The 21835-nt window shown below is 43.3% G+C and overlaps 2 protein-coding genes across 2 annotated transcripts; one reads left to right on the top strand and one right to left on the bottom strand.

Moving 5' to 3' along the window:
* Nucleotides 1-1483: 1483 nt before the first annotated feature.
* LOC117441943 (T-cell differentiation antigen CD6-like) lies at nucleotides 1484-3567 on the top strand (the record flags this gene model as incomplete). The annotated part of the gene is made up of 3 exons (XM_034077950.2): nucleotides 1484-1807; nucleotides 1938-2255; nucleotides 3447-3567. Coding segments are annotated over 3 exons (671 nt in total), but the record flags the coding sequence as incomplete, so codon positions are not given.
* A 907-nt stretch (nucleotides 3568-4474) lies between these two features.
* patl1 (PAT1 homolog 1, processing body mRNA decay factor) lies at nucleotides 4475-17365 on the bottom strand (the record flags this gene model as incomplete). Its single annotated transcript, XM_034077949.1, has 18 exons — nucleotides 4475-4814; nucleotides 4992-5141; nucleotides 5270-5361; nucleotides 8282-8407; nucleotides 9849-10008; nucleotides 10100-10245; nucleotides 10339-10398; nucleotides 10758-10855; nucleotides 11986-12103; nucleotides 12524-12668; nucleotides 12771-12988; nucleotides 13849-13935; nucleotides 14087-14188; nucleotides 14444-14644; nucleotides 14809-14889; nucleotides 15065-15153; nucleotides 16626-16868; nucleotides 17150-17365. Coding segments are annotated over 18 exons (2354 nt in total), but the record flags the coding sequence as incomplete, so codon positions are not given.
* Between the last annotated feature and the right edge of the window lie 4470 nt (nucleotides 17366-21835).

Genomic DNA, 21835 nt, shown 5'->3' on the forward strand with positions numbered 1-21835 from the left:
AAGTGTCTTCACTCAGGTGTAAACATATAGTAAACAAGTCACTTGTTTACTATATGAAGTAGATCATGCAATGACATTTAAAAAAAGAATAGCTTGTTGGAATAATATCAAGGCAGCAGGAGGAGGATTTCAGAAGTTGAATAATGTCCTCTAGGTGTTTATCATTTATCAGATGGAATTGTGTCATGATGTCTGAATTGATGTTAAGTGGACACAGAGACAACACATGTGCTGTTCCTGATGCAGAGGCACTGACTGCTCGTCCGATGTTCTGAATGTTGTCAGTGAAGGAGGCAGAATCATTGCACGCCCTGGTGGATAGAAATTCAGAGGCTACTGACACTGGGGGGTTAGTTAGTCTGTCGACGGTAGCAAACAGGGCACGTGCGTTGTGTGCTGCTTTATATTGTTCCATGCTCACTGCTATGAAGTGCGTTACAAATGAAACTCATTATTATTAGTATTGTTTTTGGTAATGATGTCAGAGAAGAAAGACTGTCGTGCATTTTTCAATTCCAAATTATAAAAGCCAAGTCTCTCTTTATAGATTTCAAAGTGAACCTGGAGCCACCTGCGTTCAGCTTTTCTTCTGCTCTCACGGTCATGGCCTTTCTCCATGGAGATATGTTCTTGCCAGACACTTCCTTTACCCTAGTTGGAGCAATGGCTTCAATAACATTTTACATTTTTGATTTAGAATGATCTACTAGCTCATTTACTGAGGTGTTAGCAGGGGCAAGTGTTGAAGAAACATTCTGAGTAAGCATTTACCTCTCTTTGTGGTTACCTCTTTGTGAACATGTGTGTGAACTTTGAGATCATTAAGTCCAGAGTGTGCCCCTTATTGTGCGTGGGCTCCGTCACATGCTGAGTCAGTCCATAGCTATCAAGAACACAGCACAGTTCTTTAGCCCCTCTGTCCTGGGGGTTGTCAACATGGATGTTAAAATCACCAACAATGACTAGACGGTCAAAGTCAATACACACTATAGACAGCAGTTTGGTAAAGTCATCACAAAGCTTGCACAGTATTTGGGTGGGCTATAGATATTTAGGAACAGAGCTCGAGAGGAGCATTTCAGCTGAAGGGCCACATATTCAAAAGAAGCAAAGTTCCCATACGATGTCTTCCTGCATTGAAGGGAATCATTGAACAGAATAGCAACTCCACCGCCTTTCTTATGCATTCTTTCCTGACTCATAAACTAAAGTTGGGAGGGGTTGATTCCATAAGAACAGCTGTGCTGTTATTTTGGTCTATTCAAGTTTCAGTTAAGAAACATAACGAGATTGTGCTCAGTGATCAAATCATTGACTAACATGTTTTTCCTGCCAAGGACCTGGCTTAGGCACTTGAAGCACTGTACAAACAACATCGTGTGTCCGATACACTGTTCTTACCAAAATTACTTTGAATGGCTGTTGACTTTTCTTCATTATTTTTTATTTTTGTCATATCTCCAGTTTTTGTCTCTGCCTGCAGACATCCTGCTTCCTCCCAACAGGCCTGTTATTTCTACGAGGGGTTACTATGACGACCAGGAGCGGGATGTGCTGCTCTTCAAGGGCCACAGCTTCTCTCTCAACTGCTCCGTGGAGCCACAGTACCCCGGAGGTTCCTTCAGCCTCATGCTCACTGGCTCTAACCCAACCAGCTACACCCTGCCAGCTGTCAATCACTCTGCCTTCTTCAGGTTTGCTGCTGCAGAGCCCGCCCACCAAGGGAACTACAGCTGTGTTTATCACAACTATGTTTTCCATCAGAACTTCTCCGCTGAGGGCCAGAGCCTCTCTCTCATTCTTCAAGGTGGGAGAATTTGGTTGTGTAATTTTCAGTATTTTAACAAATGATAAAATACATAAATATAAAAATAATTATTTCTTGGATATGCTAAACTATCAACTTGATTAAATGACCATGATCTCATCCCATGTAGAGGACTACGATGTCATGCTGGATGATGGAGTGCTCAGAGAGGACGACAGTGAGGCCTGTGCCGGCAGACTGCTGGTGTACCAGGAGGAGTGGAGGCCGCTGAGCACAGGGTCCGGGACCTGGGACCTGAAGCATGCTGCTCTGGTGTGTCGACAGCTGGGCTGTGGTTCTGCTGCTTCAACCAAACAGATTGATCTTCTCCACAACATGCCTGTGTCCAGATTCTTCTCTGACTGTGATGGATCAGAGTCTGCACTGATGGACTGTGGGTCTGTGCAGCTCTGGTTCTCTTCCACTGCGATTCAAGTGGTCTGCACAGGTGAGGCAATAACAAGTCTTAGTGAACAAGGTGGAAATAAGTGATGGTGATTGGTTGAAAGCTGTGAGGTCGGCCCTTCCCTTTTGGTAGATTTTCATTTTGAGATGGTCTCTGTGGAAACGTTGTTTACGGTGTAGCTTCTTACCTCCCACCTGCCTCCTCCGCCTCCTAACAGCCAACCTGTGTGGGTCCTAATGGTAAATGTTGTTCATCAAGAACGTAAACTGGCAAGTTTCCCATGTAGAAGAAATGTAATAACTTGTTTTCGTGTATTTCTATTGCATTTCGAAATAACCTTTCTGTACCTTGAGTGGTTCCTCTCTGTGTGCTGCAGACTTTGCATTGGCTCACAGAACAGTGGGTGAAACACTGAACTACCCAATGGCCGCCGCACAATAAATGTAATCTATCTTTGTCAATTCGAAAGCAACGTAAGTAACTAGTGTATAAATTGTCTCATCCAGAATTCAGCTTGTTGGTCGTGAGTCAGCCGGAGAAGCGGATACATGCCTATGATCATGGTTTGCTTTTTGAAACCAACACATTCTCACACACACACATTGCATCAGTCTCTGAAAATCGTTTCTTATTGATACTAGAAAGTGGGTGTTCCCGCCCCATTGAGCCAACAATGGATCTTTGCAGTGCTCTTTGTGGACCTGTCGTTGCTCCGAGACCCCACTCAATAAGACTCAGGGTCTCTGGGCTCATTGTACCCCTGTACTTCTATACAGTGTGTTTCCATAACATTAAACATTACAAATATAGGTCCAATTTAGACCCTCCTTTTAGTTCTGGTTTGAGCGTAACCCAATCCTCAAACAAAACACCTTGCAATGTGTTTGATAAATGCACCTGCATGCTCACAGGGTCTGCTGTAAACTGCTCATTTAAGATAATCTACAGTAGACGTCTTGCCTCAGGCTGATGCAATACAAACGTGTAATAAAGCATTACATAATTTAACATCAAATATCAAGCCCTACACGACCTTATTAAACAAGTCTCTGTGTGGATGAATGGATATGTTCCTCTCGCTCCTCTAGTCAGGCTGTTCCACGCATCACTCCGTGTCCTTCCTCCTGGGACACTTTGCAGGTCGCGATGGATGTGATTCAACACGAACACTGTTATCAACTAAAACCTTCATTTCCCTCCAAATGTAAAAAGGTATTTCTGCTGTGCCTGCAGGCCACCAGGGGGCAGCAGGCCGGACATGAAGCTGGAACAGCGCCACCTTGAGGTTCCTCGTGGAGAAGACAGACCTTATATTACTTTCAATAGAACTCTAACCTTACGTGGAGGCTGTGTTTAAGAATGTTGTTGTATTATGTTATGCCATTGATTCACTTCAATGGAATGAGCCGTTATGAACCTAGCACTGCCTACTTGTATGCAGAATGTGAAGCAAGTTATCTTACTCATATTTAATACATGGTATTGTCATGGACTTTGGAAACATGTTCTGTAGGTATGTTCTTGTCAGAGTTACAGAGCCTCTTGGTGCCAACACTTAGAAAGCGTTGTCATTTCTGTCACAATCAGACAACTATAAGCAACATCATGACCATTTACTGAAACTGGATTATGAGACTGAGTGCGAATCCCATTCTGTGGCTTCGCAGCAGCCGGCCCTAGGCTCTGGAATAGTCTCCCATGTGAGGCCGGCCCAGACACTAAAGACCTCTCTCCGGCCTTCGAGTCAGAGCGGAGTATGACACCTGACTATTCCCTGTGTTTTTGTCTTTTATTGTGATTGTAGTAAAGTGTTTTTATTACATGTACTCGACCAAAAATCGCTTTTAAATGTGCTATATAAATAAATCTTGAATTGATGCAGCCAATTGTATGTTTTTGTTATTATGAACATACGATGGAACAACAGGGCATTTCAGTGTCAACGATCTGGGCTGTGAGGCGCAGTTCGCTTTGAACGTGTTGTACACGCCCTTTTTGCCTGAAATCACTTTGTCGATATTGGAAAGCACACGCACCCTACTAGTGAATCCCAGTTCACCTCTGTGATATATTGTGGTGAACACGCTTGTAGGACGGATGTAGGGAAAAAAGGAGTGTATGTGCTTGGTGTCCAATGGATAATGGGCTGCAACAGGCTTACAAGTCATTCTGAGCGACTTTTCATTTCCGTCATTAAAGGGTTTGAAGAGTGAACAAAGACTTCCCTGATGCAGTAATATAAGATTGATCCGAAACACGAGAAATAGAAATACTTTTTAATTTGAAGGTTCATCACAGGCATAATCGTAAACAAGATATTTAAAAATGCAGATTTCATTATCGTCGCCATACTCTCCCGTCTGTCATGCGCTGTGTCACTCACACACTCTCTCACACATTTACTTACACACCAGAGACTAAACACACACAAAAAAAGTGACTAGAGACTCTGCTGCATTAAAATACAATCCACCATGGATTCACTGCCTCAAGCGCGCACACACACACACACACACACACACACACACACAGAGAGAAAGAAAGGTCTGCATCGGGGGGCTGTGTTGCTGTCGTAACTTCTACCTGGACAAAGAAGTGATCCTGAGAAAGGCAAAGAACAAACCATTAGTTTGATGAACAGCCGTGTTCACCTCGTGTTGTTAAAGGAAGGGTATTTTAGTAGCTCCTAATTCATCTACCCGTTTACTCTGTCTGTACATAAACATCCAGAACACCTCTTCCCGCTCCCCCAAAGCCCCCCAGGTGACACCAACTCACTGTAGCTTGTCCTGGAGCAGCTCCAGCCTCTGTCGGTCCACGTAGCGCGAGAAGAGGGAGAGCAGGTTGGGAGGGGTGAAGAGGGGAGGGGACAGAGATGAGGGGGGGACGCTGAGCAGCTCCCTCGTCACCGAGAACACCAGCTCAGTCCTGGATCAATGGCAAACAGCAACAAAGAGACACATACTCTGAGTGAAGAAAGGACGAGGACAGAACATAACGGCAGGGAGACGGGGGACGCGTTGGAGAAAAGGTACACCAATGACGGCACATCTCACCATCGGTTGTCGTCCATGAGCTGACAGTTGGCGTCAGAGCTTTGCATCCTCTCTCCTTCACTCAGGATCAGATAGAGCAGCGTCACACCAAACTGAAGCCAGACACAAGAGCCGTGTTGTGACGGGACATGTCATTCATTAGTTTCAGATTTCAAATAGCAAGGTCATAACAAATATTTTTTTTAAAGACATTTTTATACAAATGTCTTATTTTCAGATTTAAAAAATGCCTTTAAAAAGGATCAGCAGGACGCTTCCTGCAAACAGTGGAATATCACAAGTGAAACATACTTCATTGCTTGTTTAGGTTATCATTCAGATCTGTGCAGCTGAAAGGTTTACATTGTTAGATTTCCCTTCTGCCTCTGGCTTTAGTTGAATGCTACTTGTGTGGGCACTGAAAGCACTTCAAACAGAAGTACTTGTACTTCAATTATTATGAATACTCATGTAATGTGATATTTCTGTTTCTATTAAAGCATTTGCGAAAATTCAAAAAGACCAGAGGCCTGTAGGACGAAGCCGGTTCAATCTAACCTGGATATGTTTGAGTTAGCCGGTTGGCCTAATCCAAAACCAACGCGCTCTCGCTAAGCGGTCCTACGACGCTGGCTATCAACTCGTTCGATCAAGCCAGCCGTGTCCTATCTAGCTAGGTGCGTGTTCACATGAGGGGTGGTATCTGGAGCATTCGACCAATCACAGACATGGAGAAGCTACTGACAGCGCAGCGTCATACTTCCTGAATGAAAAGTGAACTCTAATATTAGACATATGAAGAAGTTAAACTTTAAACATCCATGACTTAAACACTTGATCAGGATCAAAGCACAGAGCTGCACCTGCAAGGTGAACACAGCTGGGAACAGAACACGTGTTTGAATGCGTACATTAACAGGTTCATGATATCACTGCCCGTCTAACACACCATCTGACTTTCATTACATTACAAATGAGTTCTAAGAGCAATGGGACGTCCTTTCCTCCGGAGCGTCACGTGAAGCGACGTCTGTTTGTGATGTCGCCGCACAGCTGATCGTCTGACAGCAGCTCTGGCCCCCCCGCCTCTGTTAGTACACATTTACTGACACAAACATTTGTATCTGTTGTAGACCCCAATAAATAAAATAAGAACTCATTCTCAAAAAAGATAAACGCCATTCTTAAAATGTATAAACGAACATTAGTTAGATTAATATTGATTAGAGGGCAGAAAATAAATAAAATAATTGAGAGAAGAAAAAGAGAGATGTTATCTATCAAACCCCAGTTAGACTAACATTCATTGGACTGCACACTTTGTTTGTTTGTGTGGATATGCAGCACATTAACATCAGATCAGTGCATGCACCGCATCGTCCAATCAGTGAGCGATACACAGTAAGGGGGCGGGGCGAGTGTCTGAGGATTTCACCGGAGGATGGTCTGGTGGTTCCTCGGTTAGAGCTCCTCGCTCCTCCGGCAGAAATAAGAGCCATGGGACGGTACTCAAGATGGCGCAGACAAATCAACTTCCGAGGAGACTGAGGAGCGAGGAAATTAAAATAGTCGACCTGAGAGCTGGTCAGAGGGATGCGTTCAAATGTAGTCAGTAATTTGAGGAACTGTCGAAATGGCGAACGCAGATAAAGTTGAGCTGGAAAATCCCCCAGCATCATTGAAGTCTCCGGTTTGGGAACATTTTGGTTTCGCAGTTACGAACAAGGATGACGGACAAAGACAGGTGGACCGAACCAAAGCTGTTTGTCGGCATTGTTCAACTTGGTTACGCGGCTGGCAATACATCAAACTTGCACACTCTTGAAAAGGCATCACCCGAACGTGAATATCACCGGTACCAAAAGAAAAAAGACTGAAGTGCAAACCCAACTCCCGCTAGCATGTAAGCCTCCACCACTCGCAGAGAGTTCAGACCGAGCCAAAGCTATTATAAACGCCAAGTATCCTTATGTTGCCATGTTAGCAAAGCGCTACCTGGCTGTATCTGCTACCTCTGTCCCTAGCGAGAGGGTGTTCTCCACAGCAGGAGACATTGTTAGTGCCAGCAGATCTGTCCTTTCAGCAGCCATGTGGAACAAGTTCATCTTTCTTTAACCAACATGAACATACAATGACCAGCAAGTCATAAAGTCAAACTGGCTGCTTAGGTGCTAGTACAGTTCAGATACAGGTTATTTCAGTTCATCGAAATGCTGCACCTTAATGTTTATTTTATTATATTTATTTAAGTGAATACATTATTCACAGTTTAATAATAAAAAATATATATATATTTTATGTTTTGTGATAATTTTTTCTGCTGTACCGAAAACCGAACCGTGACCTAAGAACCGAGGTACGTACCGAACCAAAATGTTTGTGAACCGTTACACCCCTAGTTGCTTAAAATAATCCTTCTGCATCCAGTCTGTGACACTGAGTGCTGCACGGCCAGACACGGCTCAGCTGACTCAGATAAGGAGAGATATGATACATTATGAAGTGATATGCCGCGGACTGTACTTAATGTACTCTGATCCGGTTACTTATGTTGTGGCAGATATTTAAGTAAGCTTTCTTAACGCTAATGTTATAATAGTCAGATTGCTCTGAAGATGGAGGTGATATTCTATTCATGTTCACGTTCACACAGTCGGTGATCTCTGCCGGCCGTCTTTCCTGCAACGGCAGCTTTTCTGTATTTCCTCTATCCTGTAATATGACTTGATCGCTTTAAACTCCGCACACTGAGCTCTGATTGGTCAGCAGGCGGTGCTTTCACTGAGTTGATCTCTTAGTCTGCAATCTAACCTGGTCCGGACCAGGCTAGCCGCTAAGCATAAGTTACCATGGAGATCTAGCCTGCTAAGAAGAGAACCAGCGTCGTAGGACCGGAGACCCAGCCGCTAAAAAGAGAACCAGCGTGGTAGGACCGGAGACCCAGAGTCACCCTGAAGTCAGCCGCTAAGAGAACATCCGGCTTCGTGGTACAGGCCTCAGGTGTCATTAGGGTGTATTGAACACAGGGTGTACCTTGTTGTGCAGTACTGAGGCCAGCTGGCCCTCGCTGCCCTGCAGCTCCTGGAGCAGGTCGGTGAGGGCGGAGCTGCACAGAGACTGGATCACTGCGGCAACCGGCTCCACCAACCAGCACAGCACCTGAAGAAGAGCGGGGACCAAGGATGAAGCTCCAAGCATTTCATAGTATGGCTATGGCACAACTTATTTCCATTCATTTACTCTCGTGATGAGGACGCATCAAAGCCTGAACATCCTTAATAAAGAGGGGACCTTGATTCATGTAGGGATTACTGACCACTACAGCTGGGTCAGCAGAACATGTCAGAACCTTTCCTTTTTAGTCAGCATTTATTATTCGACCAACACAAAGTGCTGCCCAGCCCAACAGCTGTCAGCACAGCACCCAGTCACAATGGACCATCCAAAGCTTCAAATGTTATTATTTCGTTGATATGTCCTATTCATTGTTTTTTTGCAGGAAAACTGTCAGAATTATAACAACATTTTATTATAATATTTAAAAAAATCTTAGGATGAATAGTTTTAGTTATGTATTATTTATTTTGTATACGTTTCCTAGAGTATGGAAGCCCATTTCCGCCACTTGAAAAAAATAAAATCGAAATAATGAGATAAAAAGTCATAATTATGAGATAAGAAGTGCGCATGCGCTGCAGTGGCGCTGTCTTCAAAGGTCCCTTCATCAGCTTGCTGCTCTCCACCATGCAAACGGCATCTAGTCCTAAATAAGGTAACTATTACAGGTGACTTTTGTAAATGTTAGATGTTACATATAGCCTATATTGCAGCTACACTACAACAATGCAGTTCATAGCTTTGACATTACCTGTTATGAATATAATATGCCTATAGTTTTGTGGTAACGTTCACGGATTAGAGTTAGAGCAACTCACAGCAGCAGTATGCCTACACTATTGTCATTAGTGGCGTGAACGTTACCACAAAACTATAGGCATATATATTATAGTTCATAACAGGTAATGTCAAAGCTATAAACTGCATTGTTGTAGTTTAGCTGCAATATAGGCTATATGTAACATCTAACATTTACAAAAGTCACCTGTAATAGTTACCTTATTTAGGACTAGATGCTGTTTGCATGGTGGAGAGCAGCAAGGTGATGAAGGGACCTTTGAAGACAGCGCCACTGCAGCGCATGCGCACTTCTTATCTCATTATTATGACTTTCTATCTCATTATTTCGACTTTCTTATCTCATAATGACTTTTCATGGGGATTTTATTTTTTTCAAGTGGCGGAAATGGGCTTCCATACTAGAGCTAGTGTTAGGAAGTTATTTTTTATATTTATATATATTATTTTTACTCTCGAATTTTTTTTTTATACAAGAAAACAATTTGCAGAACAGTCATTTTGATTGAATAGTGAGTTCAATGCCTGCAAAACACATGTTGTTCTGTCTGATGGGCGAAAGTAGAAACCCTGCACTTCTGTAGAAAAGCCACTTCTGACATGTCTCAGAGTCCACTCGTGTGACATCTTACTACATCGGAGGATGAATCGTAAGAGAGTGATTCACTTTGGGTCGTGGCGTTACCTGGTCCTGCTTATCCTTCTTGGCCAAGGCAGGAAGGTTGCGGGAAATCGCCATGACAACGGCGGCAGCCTGGGGTGAAGGCAGGAAGGGGAGGAGCCTGGAGATGAGGCGCTTGCCCTTCCTCACTGACATGATCATTACACACTGCTCATCACTCACTCTAATGAAGAGGAGGAGAAAAAGAAGGAGTGAGGAAAGAGTCTCTCACACACTGCTGTGCAGCAAGGAGAGTAAGAACAGGGCTCGCCTACCTGTCGTCCCACTCCTTCTCCCGCAGAGTGTTGCACAGCTGCAGCGTTCGGCTCTTGTGCTGCTCCAGCAGAGCCTCCCTGTCCTCCTCCGGCGCCTGCACAAAGCGCTTCTCAAAGTCCTGAACCTCCAGCAGCAAGCTGTACATCTGGAGGACAGAGGGAGGTAGAGAAGAGAGTGAACGTGTGTTGAGGCTTCAGGTGGGTTGGCTGTTGATGTGCTACACCTGTCCTCGTCTCACCTTCTCCACCGTGTAGAGGATCTGTCGCCTCTTATTCCAAACCTGCTTCTCTCTTTTCTCCTGGGGGCAGACAGACACCGACCGTAAGCCTTCTAACCTGACCAGAGAGGGCACTACAGAGACAATCAGCACTGAACAAGGTACAGCACTATTCAAAGCAGAAAGAGCAGGCGAGCCTTCAGCCCCCAGATACTTTTACACAAACACATTGACCAATCATAAGCCAATAAGGCTTTCTGTCCATCCGACCAATGCCAGAGCAGCCTCACCGTGCAGCTGCAGGAGGTATTCAGCTATGAACACTGAATCTCTTCCACACCGCTAACCTTCCATATGACCTCTTTGCCTCGTCTTATGCTTCTTACTAAAGAGCAGTAGTTTAGTAGTTTGTAGACTAAAACAGGAACATGCCAACAGACCTCGTCATCGGTGCGACTCGTCACCACGGCATCGATCATCTTGCGAGGGTTGTTGACGCTGGAGACCGTCAGCTTACCCAGAGAGCCTGCAAACTGAACTGCAGAGGCACACATGTCAGTATTCTCCAGCATCCTGATGATGATCACACACACACACACACACACACACACACACACACACACACACACACACACACACACACACACACACACTCCGTAAATCATAGAAACAAAACCAAACCGTTTTGGTTTTAAAACTGAATAACGTCGTTTTTTTGTTTTTCCGAAAAACCAAAAAACGACATGGGTTCTTTTTTAAACGTTGTTAATATGTTTTGGATGCATATTGTTCTAGTATTTGTTCAGGCTGTTACATACAATGAGCCTCTGTTGCTGCCTGCTGGCGGTGAGTAAATATTAAAATCAGTTCAAATTGACAACCGGTCCGCGGTTTTTTTGTTTGTATGTATCTGCCGGTCTTTGGCACAATAAAGGTTGGGAACCCCCACCTCAGACAGACCCTGGAGGAATGCTGGGACCCTGCTGAAGGGGAGCCAGGGCAGGAGGCTTGACATGTCGATGTTGGACTCCTGTTTTCACTTTAGAGCCCTTTTAGAATGTATTGAGGCATCATTTCAGCGCCCCACTCTCCATTGCTGTTTATGTTGAAAATAAAACAAACCTTTTCATAACCACAATATTTTAACTGATTTAAATCCAGAAACTGGGGTCCTTCATCAGAATGTCACATGACTTGACTTCTGACTTGCTTGACCTGAGCAATGACTTGACTCTCACGGCCCGTCCACACAGCGTTGATGCTTCCCCATTCACTTTGAATGGGGTGACGTCACTTTTAGCCGAAATGCATCGTGGGAAGCGACGTGGAGCGTAGCTGGCGTGGCTCGCTGCAAAAGTTGAGCAATGTTCAACTTTTGACGCCTCGGCGAGGCGTCAGCCAATCGAATCATATGCCAGTACAAGCTCTAGCCAATCAAACCGCTGCTTGTGTGTCAGGGGCGGGAGATTCATGTGATTGGTTGTTGGTCGAGTTTCAGACACGCCCGCCGGCAAGCGTCAGCGCACGCCGCTGTGTGGACGGGCCGTCAGCACAGTGACTCGGGACTTGCTTGAGAATAGTGGGTTAAGACTTGAGACTTGCACATGTAGGACTCACTGCCATGTATTAAGTGGGATTATTAACCCTCTGTGTTCTCTCATCATTTACCTGGTCTGTAGGTGTGTTCCACCTTGGCGACCTGCGGAGTGATCAGTTTGGTGGTGTGCTCCTTCTTGCTGCTGTCTCTCTCTCTTTCCTGTCGCTTCTCCATCTTTTCATAGTAGTTCTACACACACACACACACACACACACACACACACACACACACACACACACACACACACACACACACACACACACACACACACACACACACACACACACACACACACACACACACACACACACACACACACACACACACACACACACACACACACACACACACACACACACACACACAGTTTTGACAACAAGACTCATGCTACCTTTGCTTTCCAAAAGAAAATATTCAACACACTGAAATTGACGTCAGCTTTCTTTTAGTTGTCATTATTGATATAGTGCTCAATCATCTATAAACTGTCTTGTGCTAAACACGTCTCCAGGCTGTTTGTTTATAGAACAGTGAAACCTGTACAAAACGCAGATGTTCAGCCCCGGCATGATCGCAGCACACAGGGTAACTACTGAAGAGGACCCTCACCTGATAGTAGTAGTCATCCAGGTAAGGGTCAGTACTTTGCAGCTGCATCATCTGGATCTTGGTAACCCATTCCTTCTCTTTCTGACTCATAAGGTTACTGTAGGGGTCCCTGCTGCGCCGGTCCCCTCCCGTCCTGCCACGGTCCCTACAGGGAGGGAAACACACACAGGACATGTCTTTCCTTGTTGGACAGCAGTACTCCTATTGTTCATGTGTTCTGTGTGTACACTCATACACTCTCACTTACACTCCCCGGTTCTGCATGCGCTGCGTGAGCATGCGGCGGTGCTGTGGGTGGAGGTGGGTGGTGTTGTGCCGGATGGGTGGGGTGTGGTTTGGGGGGCAATGGGGGGGCGGCGGGCCCATTCTGTGAGCAAGTGGAGGAGGTGGCCCCCCGAAGAACGGCCTGAAACCTCCGCCTGGTAACAAGGGAGGCGCTGGACCGCCACGAGGAAAACCAGCCATCTGAGGTGAGACAGACAAAGTAATGAGACCATTAGTGATGTGGCAGTCTACCATTAAACAATTACAGGGGCGTGTCTGAAGCTCCACCAACAACCAATCACATGAATCTCCAGCCCCGGACACACAAGCACGGTTTGATTGGCTCGAGCTTGTACTGGCATATGATTTGATTGGCTGACTCTTCCGTGGAAGCTTGAAAAGTTGAACTTTTCTCAGCTTTTGAAGCAAAGCGCCGCGACGGAACCAGAATGCAGTTTGGCAAAGCGCGACGTCACCCCATTCAATGTGAATGGGAAGCTGCGCTGAAGCTTCAACGCACGCCGCCGTGTGGACGGGCCATAACAGGTGTCTAAATAAACTACCAAGCTAGCTACTTTGTAATTTCCTTCTCGTCTTCTGTTTATAGTCTTTGAGCAAAGCTGTGCAGAAGATATATTTTTATCTCATTAAGTAGTTCTGAATAATCAGTAAAGCGAGGACTCAAACATTTGGATTTTCTCTAAATGTCACTAGTATTGAAGTAAAAACGTAAAATACTTCATTTTAATGCTCGATCTGAGGTATGGCAATTCATCTGTGCATAGTCTTCAATTCATTGTTCTTGTTCCCAACAAAATGCATCTCAGTTACTTGACTGTTGAGTCCTGCTGCTTCTACTGAAGCCAGTCCCCAACTCCGGGGACTTCCGGGGACTTCCGGCCGGAAGAAGAAGTGACGTCAGCGGCTTCATTTGCCTAATCCTCCAACAGGGACTTATTCCGGTGTGAATGCGATCTGTACTTAGTTCATGAGAACTAAAGAGTTCTCAGGAACTAAAGTGGGAAAAGTACTGCGATGTGAACGCGCCTTATGGCACCAACCTGAGAGTTGAGCAGCTGGGCCCGTTGAATCTGAGACAGAACAGGACCCACTCCAGGGGGGAACGGACCGCGGCACAGAGGGGAGTTCTGGACAAAGACAGCAAAAATATATTTGCATAGACATGAAAAGTGAAAATGGAGGTTGGACTTCAGACTGAATGTTCAAGCTGTTCATGTATATACTCATGGAACCATTCATGTGTTCACTTCACCTTTGATGCGACAGAGGAACACTTACAGCTATATTGAGGAGGGTGTTGGGTGACAGGCGCTCAGGGAAAGGAGGAGGGTATCTGTGCTGGATCGGGGCTCTCACATGAACCGCCGTGGGATGGTGGATCTACAAACACATACACAGCGCAGGGTTAAAAGAGACAAAGCAACTAGAGGAAAGTCACATCCCAACAGCTGTTCAGCCTACATGACTAACTGACTTCAGTTCCCCTAGTGGCAGTATACCAGAAGCACTAGCTTAGATGCTCTATTAAGTGCATTACAAAGCCAAATAGCATTCCTTATGTCATTGTAACCGTGGAAATGGTGGAAAGGGGGAAAGGTTGAAGGAAATCTGTACGGAAACACTTCTGTTATTCACCTGATGATTCAGGGCATGGCTCATTGGCTGTGTTGGCGGGGTGCCAATAGGCACTGCCCTCACAGGAGGGGAGCCTATCACAGGGGAAGAAGAGCGTGGAGGTGGGACCCTCTCTGACAAATCCCGTCCTTCATCGCTCCTACCCTGAGGAGGACGTGCAGGAAGGCCTACCTCATTGATGATAGACATTAGTGGACTATCCTGAAGAGGAAGAAGAGGGGGAATAACATATTAGTTAACACCGATGACCTGTCCAAAGTCACCTCCTTGGTTAAGTCCTTTACGTGCTGAGCATACTGGAAACAGATTGGAGAAATATGTTGTGTTGTGATGGATCATTCCAGACAGTGGAAGAGAACCTTTACCTCCATGTGCGTAACCATTCCAAGGGCTATACTGACTGGACCAAAACCCATACTGTTCTCCCAGATACTGTGAGAGTTCATCTAGAGACAATCACAGACATTTGAATTAACAGTGGAGACATTTTTTATTTTATAACAACAAAGATTAAATAATTGTTACTGCAACAAACAAGTTATACAAATATATTTAACAGCATGAAATCAAATCCAGGAAATGATTTCAATCCTAATTCCATAAATAATTAAAACCCCAAACCTGGGCCATAGGAGCCGTTCCTCTACGCAGCAAGTGCTGCTGCTGTTGGTAGCTGAGCATGGAGGAGGGGGGGAGGCCAGGGGGCAGGCCTGGAGAAGAGCACAGCAGATTTTAATAGAAAGAATACACAGAGGGTAAACCCAAGCCCCCAGGAAGTGCGCCGGACTCTGAGGTGAATATTCGTTGTGGACAAACGGCGGTACTACACTTCCGTATCAGTCGCTGGGCCCGGAAAGATTTTTTCCCATTGACGAACATTGGGAAAGAGACGTCTGTAAATCGTTGGATAATTTTTTTTTAACTAAATAAACTACCCAGTATGAACACTTGTATAGCCCTTATTAAAAACATTTGTTCCACAAGTTGTAAAATGTGCTAATAACGTTATTCTGAGTTATTTTCCTTGCCATTATGAACGCGGATCTACCCCACGGGGCCGCACCGCCTGGCACGTTCATGTTACATGTTCAGTACTACATGGGTCTTACCTTTACCCATGGATGCACAATAACAGCGGACCATATGATTATATGAATACTTTCGTGACGTTTCGCTCTCTCAAAAGTTGGCCCATTTTGTCTTCATGCGCCAATGAGCAACTCTCATAGGAAGGAACGAGGGCCCGCCTCGCACGCTGTATCCAGTTCTTATTCTGGGTTCTTATTCTTATTCAGTTTTATTCTGGGTCTTTAAATGTAACTGAGCTGCTGCTGACCACGCCCCTTTGGAGCGTCCGTCTGCATCCAAGCAGTGAGCTCTGTGAAGAGAAGGCTGTCCACCAGCAGAAACTCAGCTAAACAAGAGAGCTATCAAGGTGTTTGACAGAAAGACAAATTCGTACCATCCTTGAAAAACACAATTTCTTGAGTTTTGACAATTTAAAGTCTTTTAAAAAAGGTATGTGTTTTTTTTATAAATGTTTACATGGACTGCGCCATATCATGTTCCAAACCACATCAAGCACTTATGTCTGAAAAATAATGGAGCTCAAATGCTTTCTCTCTGGTGGGTTTACTACAAGGACAGTACCTTTTATTTCCTGCTTCTTTACACATATTCTCTCCAGCACAGCGTTAGCTCTGAGTGCTAGCTATGCTTGCTAATGTAAACACAGACCATATTACTTGTAAACACGTTGCGCATTGTTTCTGATAGGGGACTATAGGTTGGGCGGGACGTTGCCAGGAGTTCAACGTAAAGCCAGCACACATTTTAGTAATCTGGATCAGCTGTATTGTAGCCCCGTTTTTAGAGATGTGGGTACGGAGGAAAAGAGAGAGGGTTGTATTTTCTGACATTTTGAGAGTCTCCTTACACACCACATTTATGTATAAAAGACATACAAAATTGCATTTTGCATAATAGATTACCTTTAAGCTGTTCTATAGATAAGGGCAAAATAGCTCAGAATATAAATCAATTTAACAAATGCTTTGTTTTTGTGGGGATAGATAAGCATTATAATTTATAAAATTTAAATATATATATATTATAGTTATGCTAGTAATTGATGGTTGGCTGTCTGAGTGATAGCTGATGTAACCAATACATTGGTTCTAACCTGAGGAGGGCCCAGGAGGCAGCTGGTGATGGGGATGCTGGTGTAGTTGATTGAGATGTGGAATGGAGGAGGGCTGGGGCAGGACCATTGGTTGTTCCAGGCCCTGCAAAGCACATAGGCTGGATCCTGAAGAGCAGGGGGGAGGAGCAGTTGCTCCTACGCCAGTGATGGCTGGATCAGCCTCCAGGATGAGTCTGGCCAGGGACTCAGCCAAGCCCCCTTCTCCTGCTCGATCCTCCACATCTGAAACAACAGTTTTACTTAGGATTTTCTAACTATGTGTGTCTTTCTTTTGCTCTTCATGTTATATTTAACAATACGCCAAGAAAAAAAGCTTGAAGATTAGAAATTATTTTTCAGTTTCCAAAAAAACTTGACCTGTCACAAGAAATCCGGAACTTTACAAAAAAAGAAAATTAAAGATATTAGGCATTCACAAAACCTGCAAATCTCCAGTAAGCAATACTAAAATCTAGCATAAAGAGGAACGCGACTAGCGGCGTTTCCATAACTACGGCACTGACCTGGTGGAGGCAGTCCAGAGGAAGATAAGGAGAATGTAAGGGAAGGTGGAAGGGGGAGTTGGCCCGCAGAGGAATGGAGATGGGAGGAGGATGAATCAAAGGCTCCTGCCAAATCTGATTGTCCTCCCATTCCCCCTCCCCCCCCCAGCCCTGCTCCTAGCCCGGTGCCGCCCTGGAGCCCAGTGAGGCGTTTGTGTTCCTCCTGCCAGTCGTCATCTGGAAGAGAGGAGCCATATCAGGGCTTGACATTCTCAATGGCCCGCTAGCACTATCTAGACACCCCGGGCCAGCAGAACGTACTTTCCACTTGCCCGCTCGGGCCACTCAAAATATTGCTTTAAAAAAAGAAATGGTCCTGTGGTATTGGTATTTTGACAAGCCATCATGTTAAATTTAGGGCTGTCAGTCGATTCAAATAGTTAATCGCGATTAATTGCAAATTAATCGCACATTTTTGATCTGTTCTAAATGTTCCTTAGAGAAATATTTTTCAAGTTTCTAATACTCTTATCAACATATGAGTGGACAAATATGCTTTATGCTAATGTTTATTATCATTTGAACAATGACAAATATTCTCATGAATATTAAACACAACAACCTGGAACCTCTGATTCAATAATACAATACAAAGTGTGTGTGTGTGTGTGTGTGTGTGTGTGTGTGTGTGTGTGTGTGTGTGTGTGTGTGTGTGTGTGTGTGTGTGTGTGTGTGTGTGTGTGTGTGTGTGTGTGTGTGTGTGTGTGTGTGTGTGTGTGTGTGTGTGTGTGTGTGTGTGTGTGTGTGTGTGTGTGTGTGAAAAAGTACACGTCCCACCGTCCGGGACGTGTTATTTACGATATCGGACAAGTAGATCTTTCAATTGACTTGTCCGGCGGACAAGTGACGTTTTTCGACCTGATGTATTGACAAATTATTGATAAATTCAGTTTACAAAAGGCAGAAGTAATTCGCAAATTGTCCGTGTCCGCCATTGTTCGTTTAGAAATGTTAGTTTCGGTTCTTGGCTTGTCGATTCCTAAGGAAATGCATCTCGCCGCTTTCTGTACAGTTAGACAGGGGACTGCGGTCAACTCAGCAGTCTCTCGCATTTGCTTGGTCAAATGAGCAGCGCTTCATTTTTGAGTGCACGATTAATAGCGTATTTACGGTAATCGCAGAGAAGTGGCGCTGACGTAAGCACAAGTGTTTATGGGATATTTGATCAATCAATCAATGATATTTGATGAGGGATAAAATGATTTTTAGCCATAAGTTCTTAATAAAATTGGTACTGTTGGACTCAGTACATGTTAGACTACTACCAAAAATACAATCAAGTCAAACTCCCCTCCAGAGTACACAAAAGAATGTATTCTGCCATCTTTGATTTGAGATAAAATGATTTTGTGCAATAAGTTCTTAATGAAATTGGTACTGTTGGATTCAGTACTACTTGGACTACTACCAAAAGTACAATCAAGTACTTTTACTGTGTACTTTTTGAGTAATCCTTTGTCAAACTCCCCTCCAGAGTACAATAATGCATGTTTTCTGCCATCTTTGATGAGAGATAAAATGATTTCGTGCAATAAGTTCTTAATGAAATTGGTACTGTTGGATTCAGTACTACTTGGACTACTACCAAAAGTACAATCAAGTACTTTTACTGTGTACTTTTTGAGTAATCCCCTGTCAAACTCCCCTCCAGAGTACAATAATGCATGCCATCTTTGATTTGAGATAAAATGATTTTGTGCTATAAGTTCTTAACGAAATTGGTACTGTTGGATTCAATACTACTTGGACTACTACCAAAAGTACAATCAAGTACTTTTACTGTGTACTTTTTGAGTAATCCCCTGTCAAACTCCCCTCCAGAGTACAATAATGCATGTTTTCTGCCATCTTTGATTTGAGATAAAATGATTTTGTGCAATAAGTTCTTAATGAAATTGATACTGTTGGATTCAGTACTACTTGGACTAGTAGCACAGGTACAATCAAGTACTTTTACTGTGTACCTTTTGAGTAATCCTTTGTCAAACTCACCTCCAGAGTACAATAATGCATGTTTTCTGCCATCTTTGATTTGAGATAAAATGATTTTTTGAAATAAGTTCTTAATGAGATTGGTACTGTTGGATTCAGTACTACTTGGACTACTACCAAAAGTACAATCAAGTACTTTTACTGTGTACTTTTTGAGTAATCCCCTGTCAAACTCCCCTCCAGAGTACAATAATGCATGTTTTCTGCCATCTTTGATTTGAGATAAAAATGATTTTGTGCTATAAGTTCTTAATGAAATTGATACTGTTGGATTCTGTACTACTTGGGCTAGTAGCACAAGTACAATCAAGTACTTGTACTGTGTACTTTTTGAGTAATCCCCTGTCAAACTCCCCTCCAGAGTACAATAATGCATGTTTTCTGCCATATTTGATGAGATAAAATGATTTCGTGCAATAAGTTCTTAACGAAATTGGTACTGTTGGATTCAGTACTACTTGGACTAGTAGCACAAGTACAATCAAGTACTTTTACTGTGTACTCTTTGAGTAATCCCCTGTCAAACTCCCCTCCAGAGTACAATAATGCATGTTTTCTGCCATCTTTGATTTGAGATAAAAATGATTTTGTGCTATAAGTTCTTAATGAAATTGATACTGTTGGATTCAGTACTACTTGGGCTAGTAGCACAAGTACAATCAAGTACTTGTACTGTGTACTTTTTGAGTAATCCCCTGTCAAACTCCCCTCCAGAGTACAATAATGCATGTTTTCTGCCATATTTGATGAGATAAAATGATTTCGTGCAATAAGTTCTTAACGAAATTGGTACTGTTGGATTCAGTACTACTTGGACTAGTAGCACAAGTACAATCAAGTACTTTTACTGTGTACTCTTTGAGTAATCCCCTGTCAAACTCCCCTCCAGAGTACAATAATGCATGTTTTCTGCCATCTTTGATTTGAGATAAAATGATTTTGTGCTATAAGTTCGTAATGAAATTGATACTGTTGGATTCAGTACTACTTGGGCTAGTAGCACAAGTACAATCAAGTACTTTTACTGTGTACTTTTTGAGTAATCCCCTGTGAAACTCCCCTCCAGAGTACAATAATGCATGTTTTCTGCCATCTTTGATGAGAGATAAAATGATTTCGTGCAATAAGTTCTTAACGAAATTGGTACTGTTGGATTCGGTACTACTTGGACTACTACCAAAAGTACAATCAAGTACTTTTGCTGTGTACTTTTTGAGTAATCCCCTGTCAAACTCCCCTCCAGAGTACAATAATGCATGTTTTCTGCCATATTTGATGAGAGATAAAATGATTTCGTGCAATAAGTTCTTAACGAAATTGGTACTGTTGGATTCAGTACTACTTGGACTACTACCAACAGTACAATCAAGTACTTTTACTGTGTACTTTTTGAGTAATCCCCTGTCAAACTCCCCTCCAGAGTACAATAATGCATGTTTTCTGCCATCTTGGATTTGAGATAAAATGATTTTGTGCTATAAGTTCTTAATGAAATTGATACTGTTGGATTCAGTACTACTTGGACTAGTAGCACAAGTACAATCAAGTACTTTTACTGTGTACTCTTTGAGTAATCCCCTGTCAAACTCCCCTCCAGAGTACAATAATGCATGTTTTCTGCCATCTTTGATTTGAGATAAAATGATTTTGTGCTATAAGTTCTTAATGAAATTGATACTGTTGGATTCAGTACTACTTGGGCTAGTAGCACAAGTACAATCAAGTACTTTTACTGTGTACTTTTTGAGTAATCCCCTGTGAAACTCCCCTCCAGAGTACAATAATGCATGTTTTCTGCCATCTTTGATGAGAGATAAAATGATTTCGTGCAATAAGTTCTTAACGAAATTGGTACTGTTGGATTCAGTACTACTTGGACTACTACCAAAAGTACAATCAAGTACTTTTACTGTGTACTTTTTGAGTAATCCCCTGTCAAACTCCCCTCCAGAGTACAATAATGCATGTTTTCTGCCATATTTGATGAGATAAAATGATTTCGTGCAATAAGTTCTTAACGAAATTGGTACTGTTGGATTCAGTACTACTTGGACTAGTAGCACAAGTACAATCAAGTACTTTTACTGTGTACTCTTTGAGTAATCCCCTGTCAAACTCCCCTCCAGAGTACAATAATGCATGTTTTCTGCCATCTTTGATTTGAGATAAAATGATTTTGTGCTATAAGTTCTTAATTAAATTGATACTGTTGGATTCAGTACTACTTGGGCTAGTAGCACAAGTACAATCAAGTACTTGTACTGTGTACTTTTTGAGTAATCCCCTGTCAAACTCCCCTCCAGAGTACAATAATGCATGTTTTCTGCCATATTTGATGAGATAAAATGATTTCGTGCAATAAGTTCTTAACGAAATTGGTACTGTTGGATTCAGTACTACTTGGACTAGTAGCACAAGTACAATCAAGTACTTTTACTGTGTACTCTTTGAGTAATCCCCTGTCAAACTCCCCTCCAGAGTACAATAATGCATGTTTTCTGCCATCTTTGATTTGAGATAAAATGATTTTGTGCTATAAGTTCGTAATGAAATTGATACTGTTGGATTCAGTACTACTTGGGCTAGTAGCACAAGTACAATCAAGTACTTTTACTGTGTACTTTTTGAGTAATCCCCTGTGAAACTCCCCTCAGA

The sequence above is a fragment of the Pseudochaenichthys georgianus genome, unplaced genomic scaffold (assembly GCF_902827115.2).
Source record: "Pseudochaenichthys georgianus unplaced genomic scaffold, fPseGeo1.2 scaffold_2204_arrow_ctg1, whole genome shotgun sequence".
Classification (NCBI taxonomy): Eukaryota; Metazoa; Chordata; class Actinopteri; order Perciformes; family Channichthyidae; genus Pseudochaenichthys; species Pseudochaenichthys georgianus.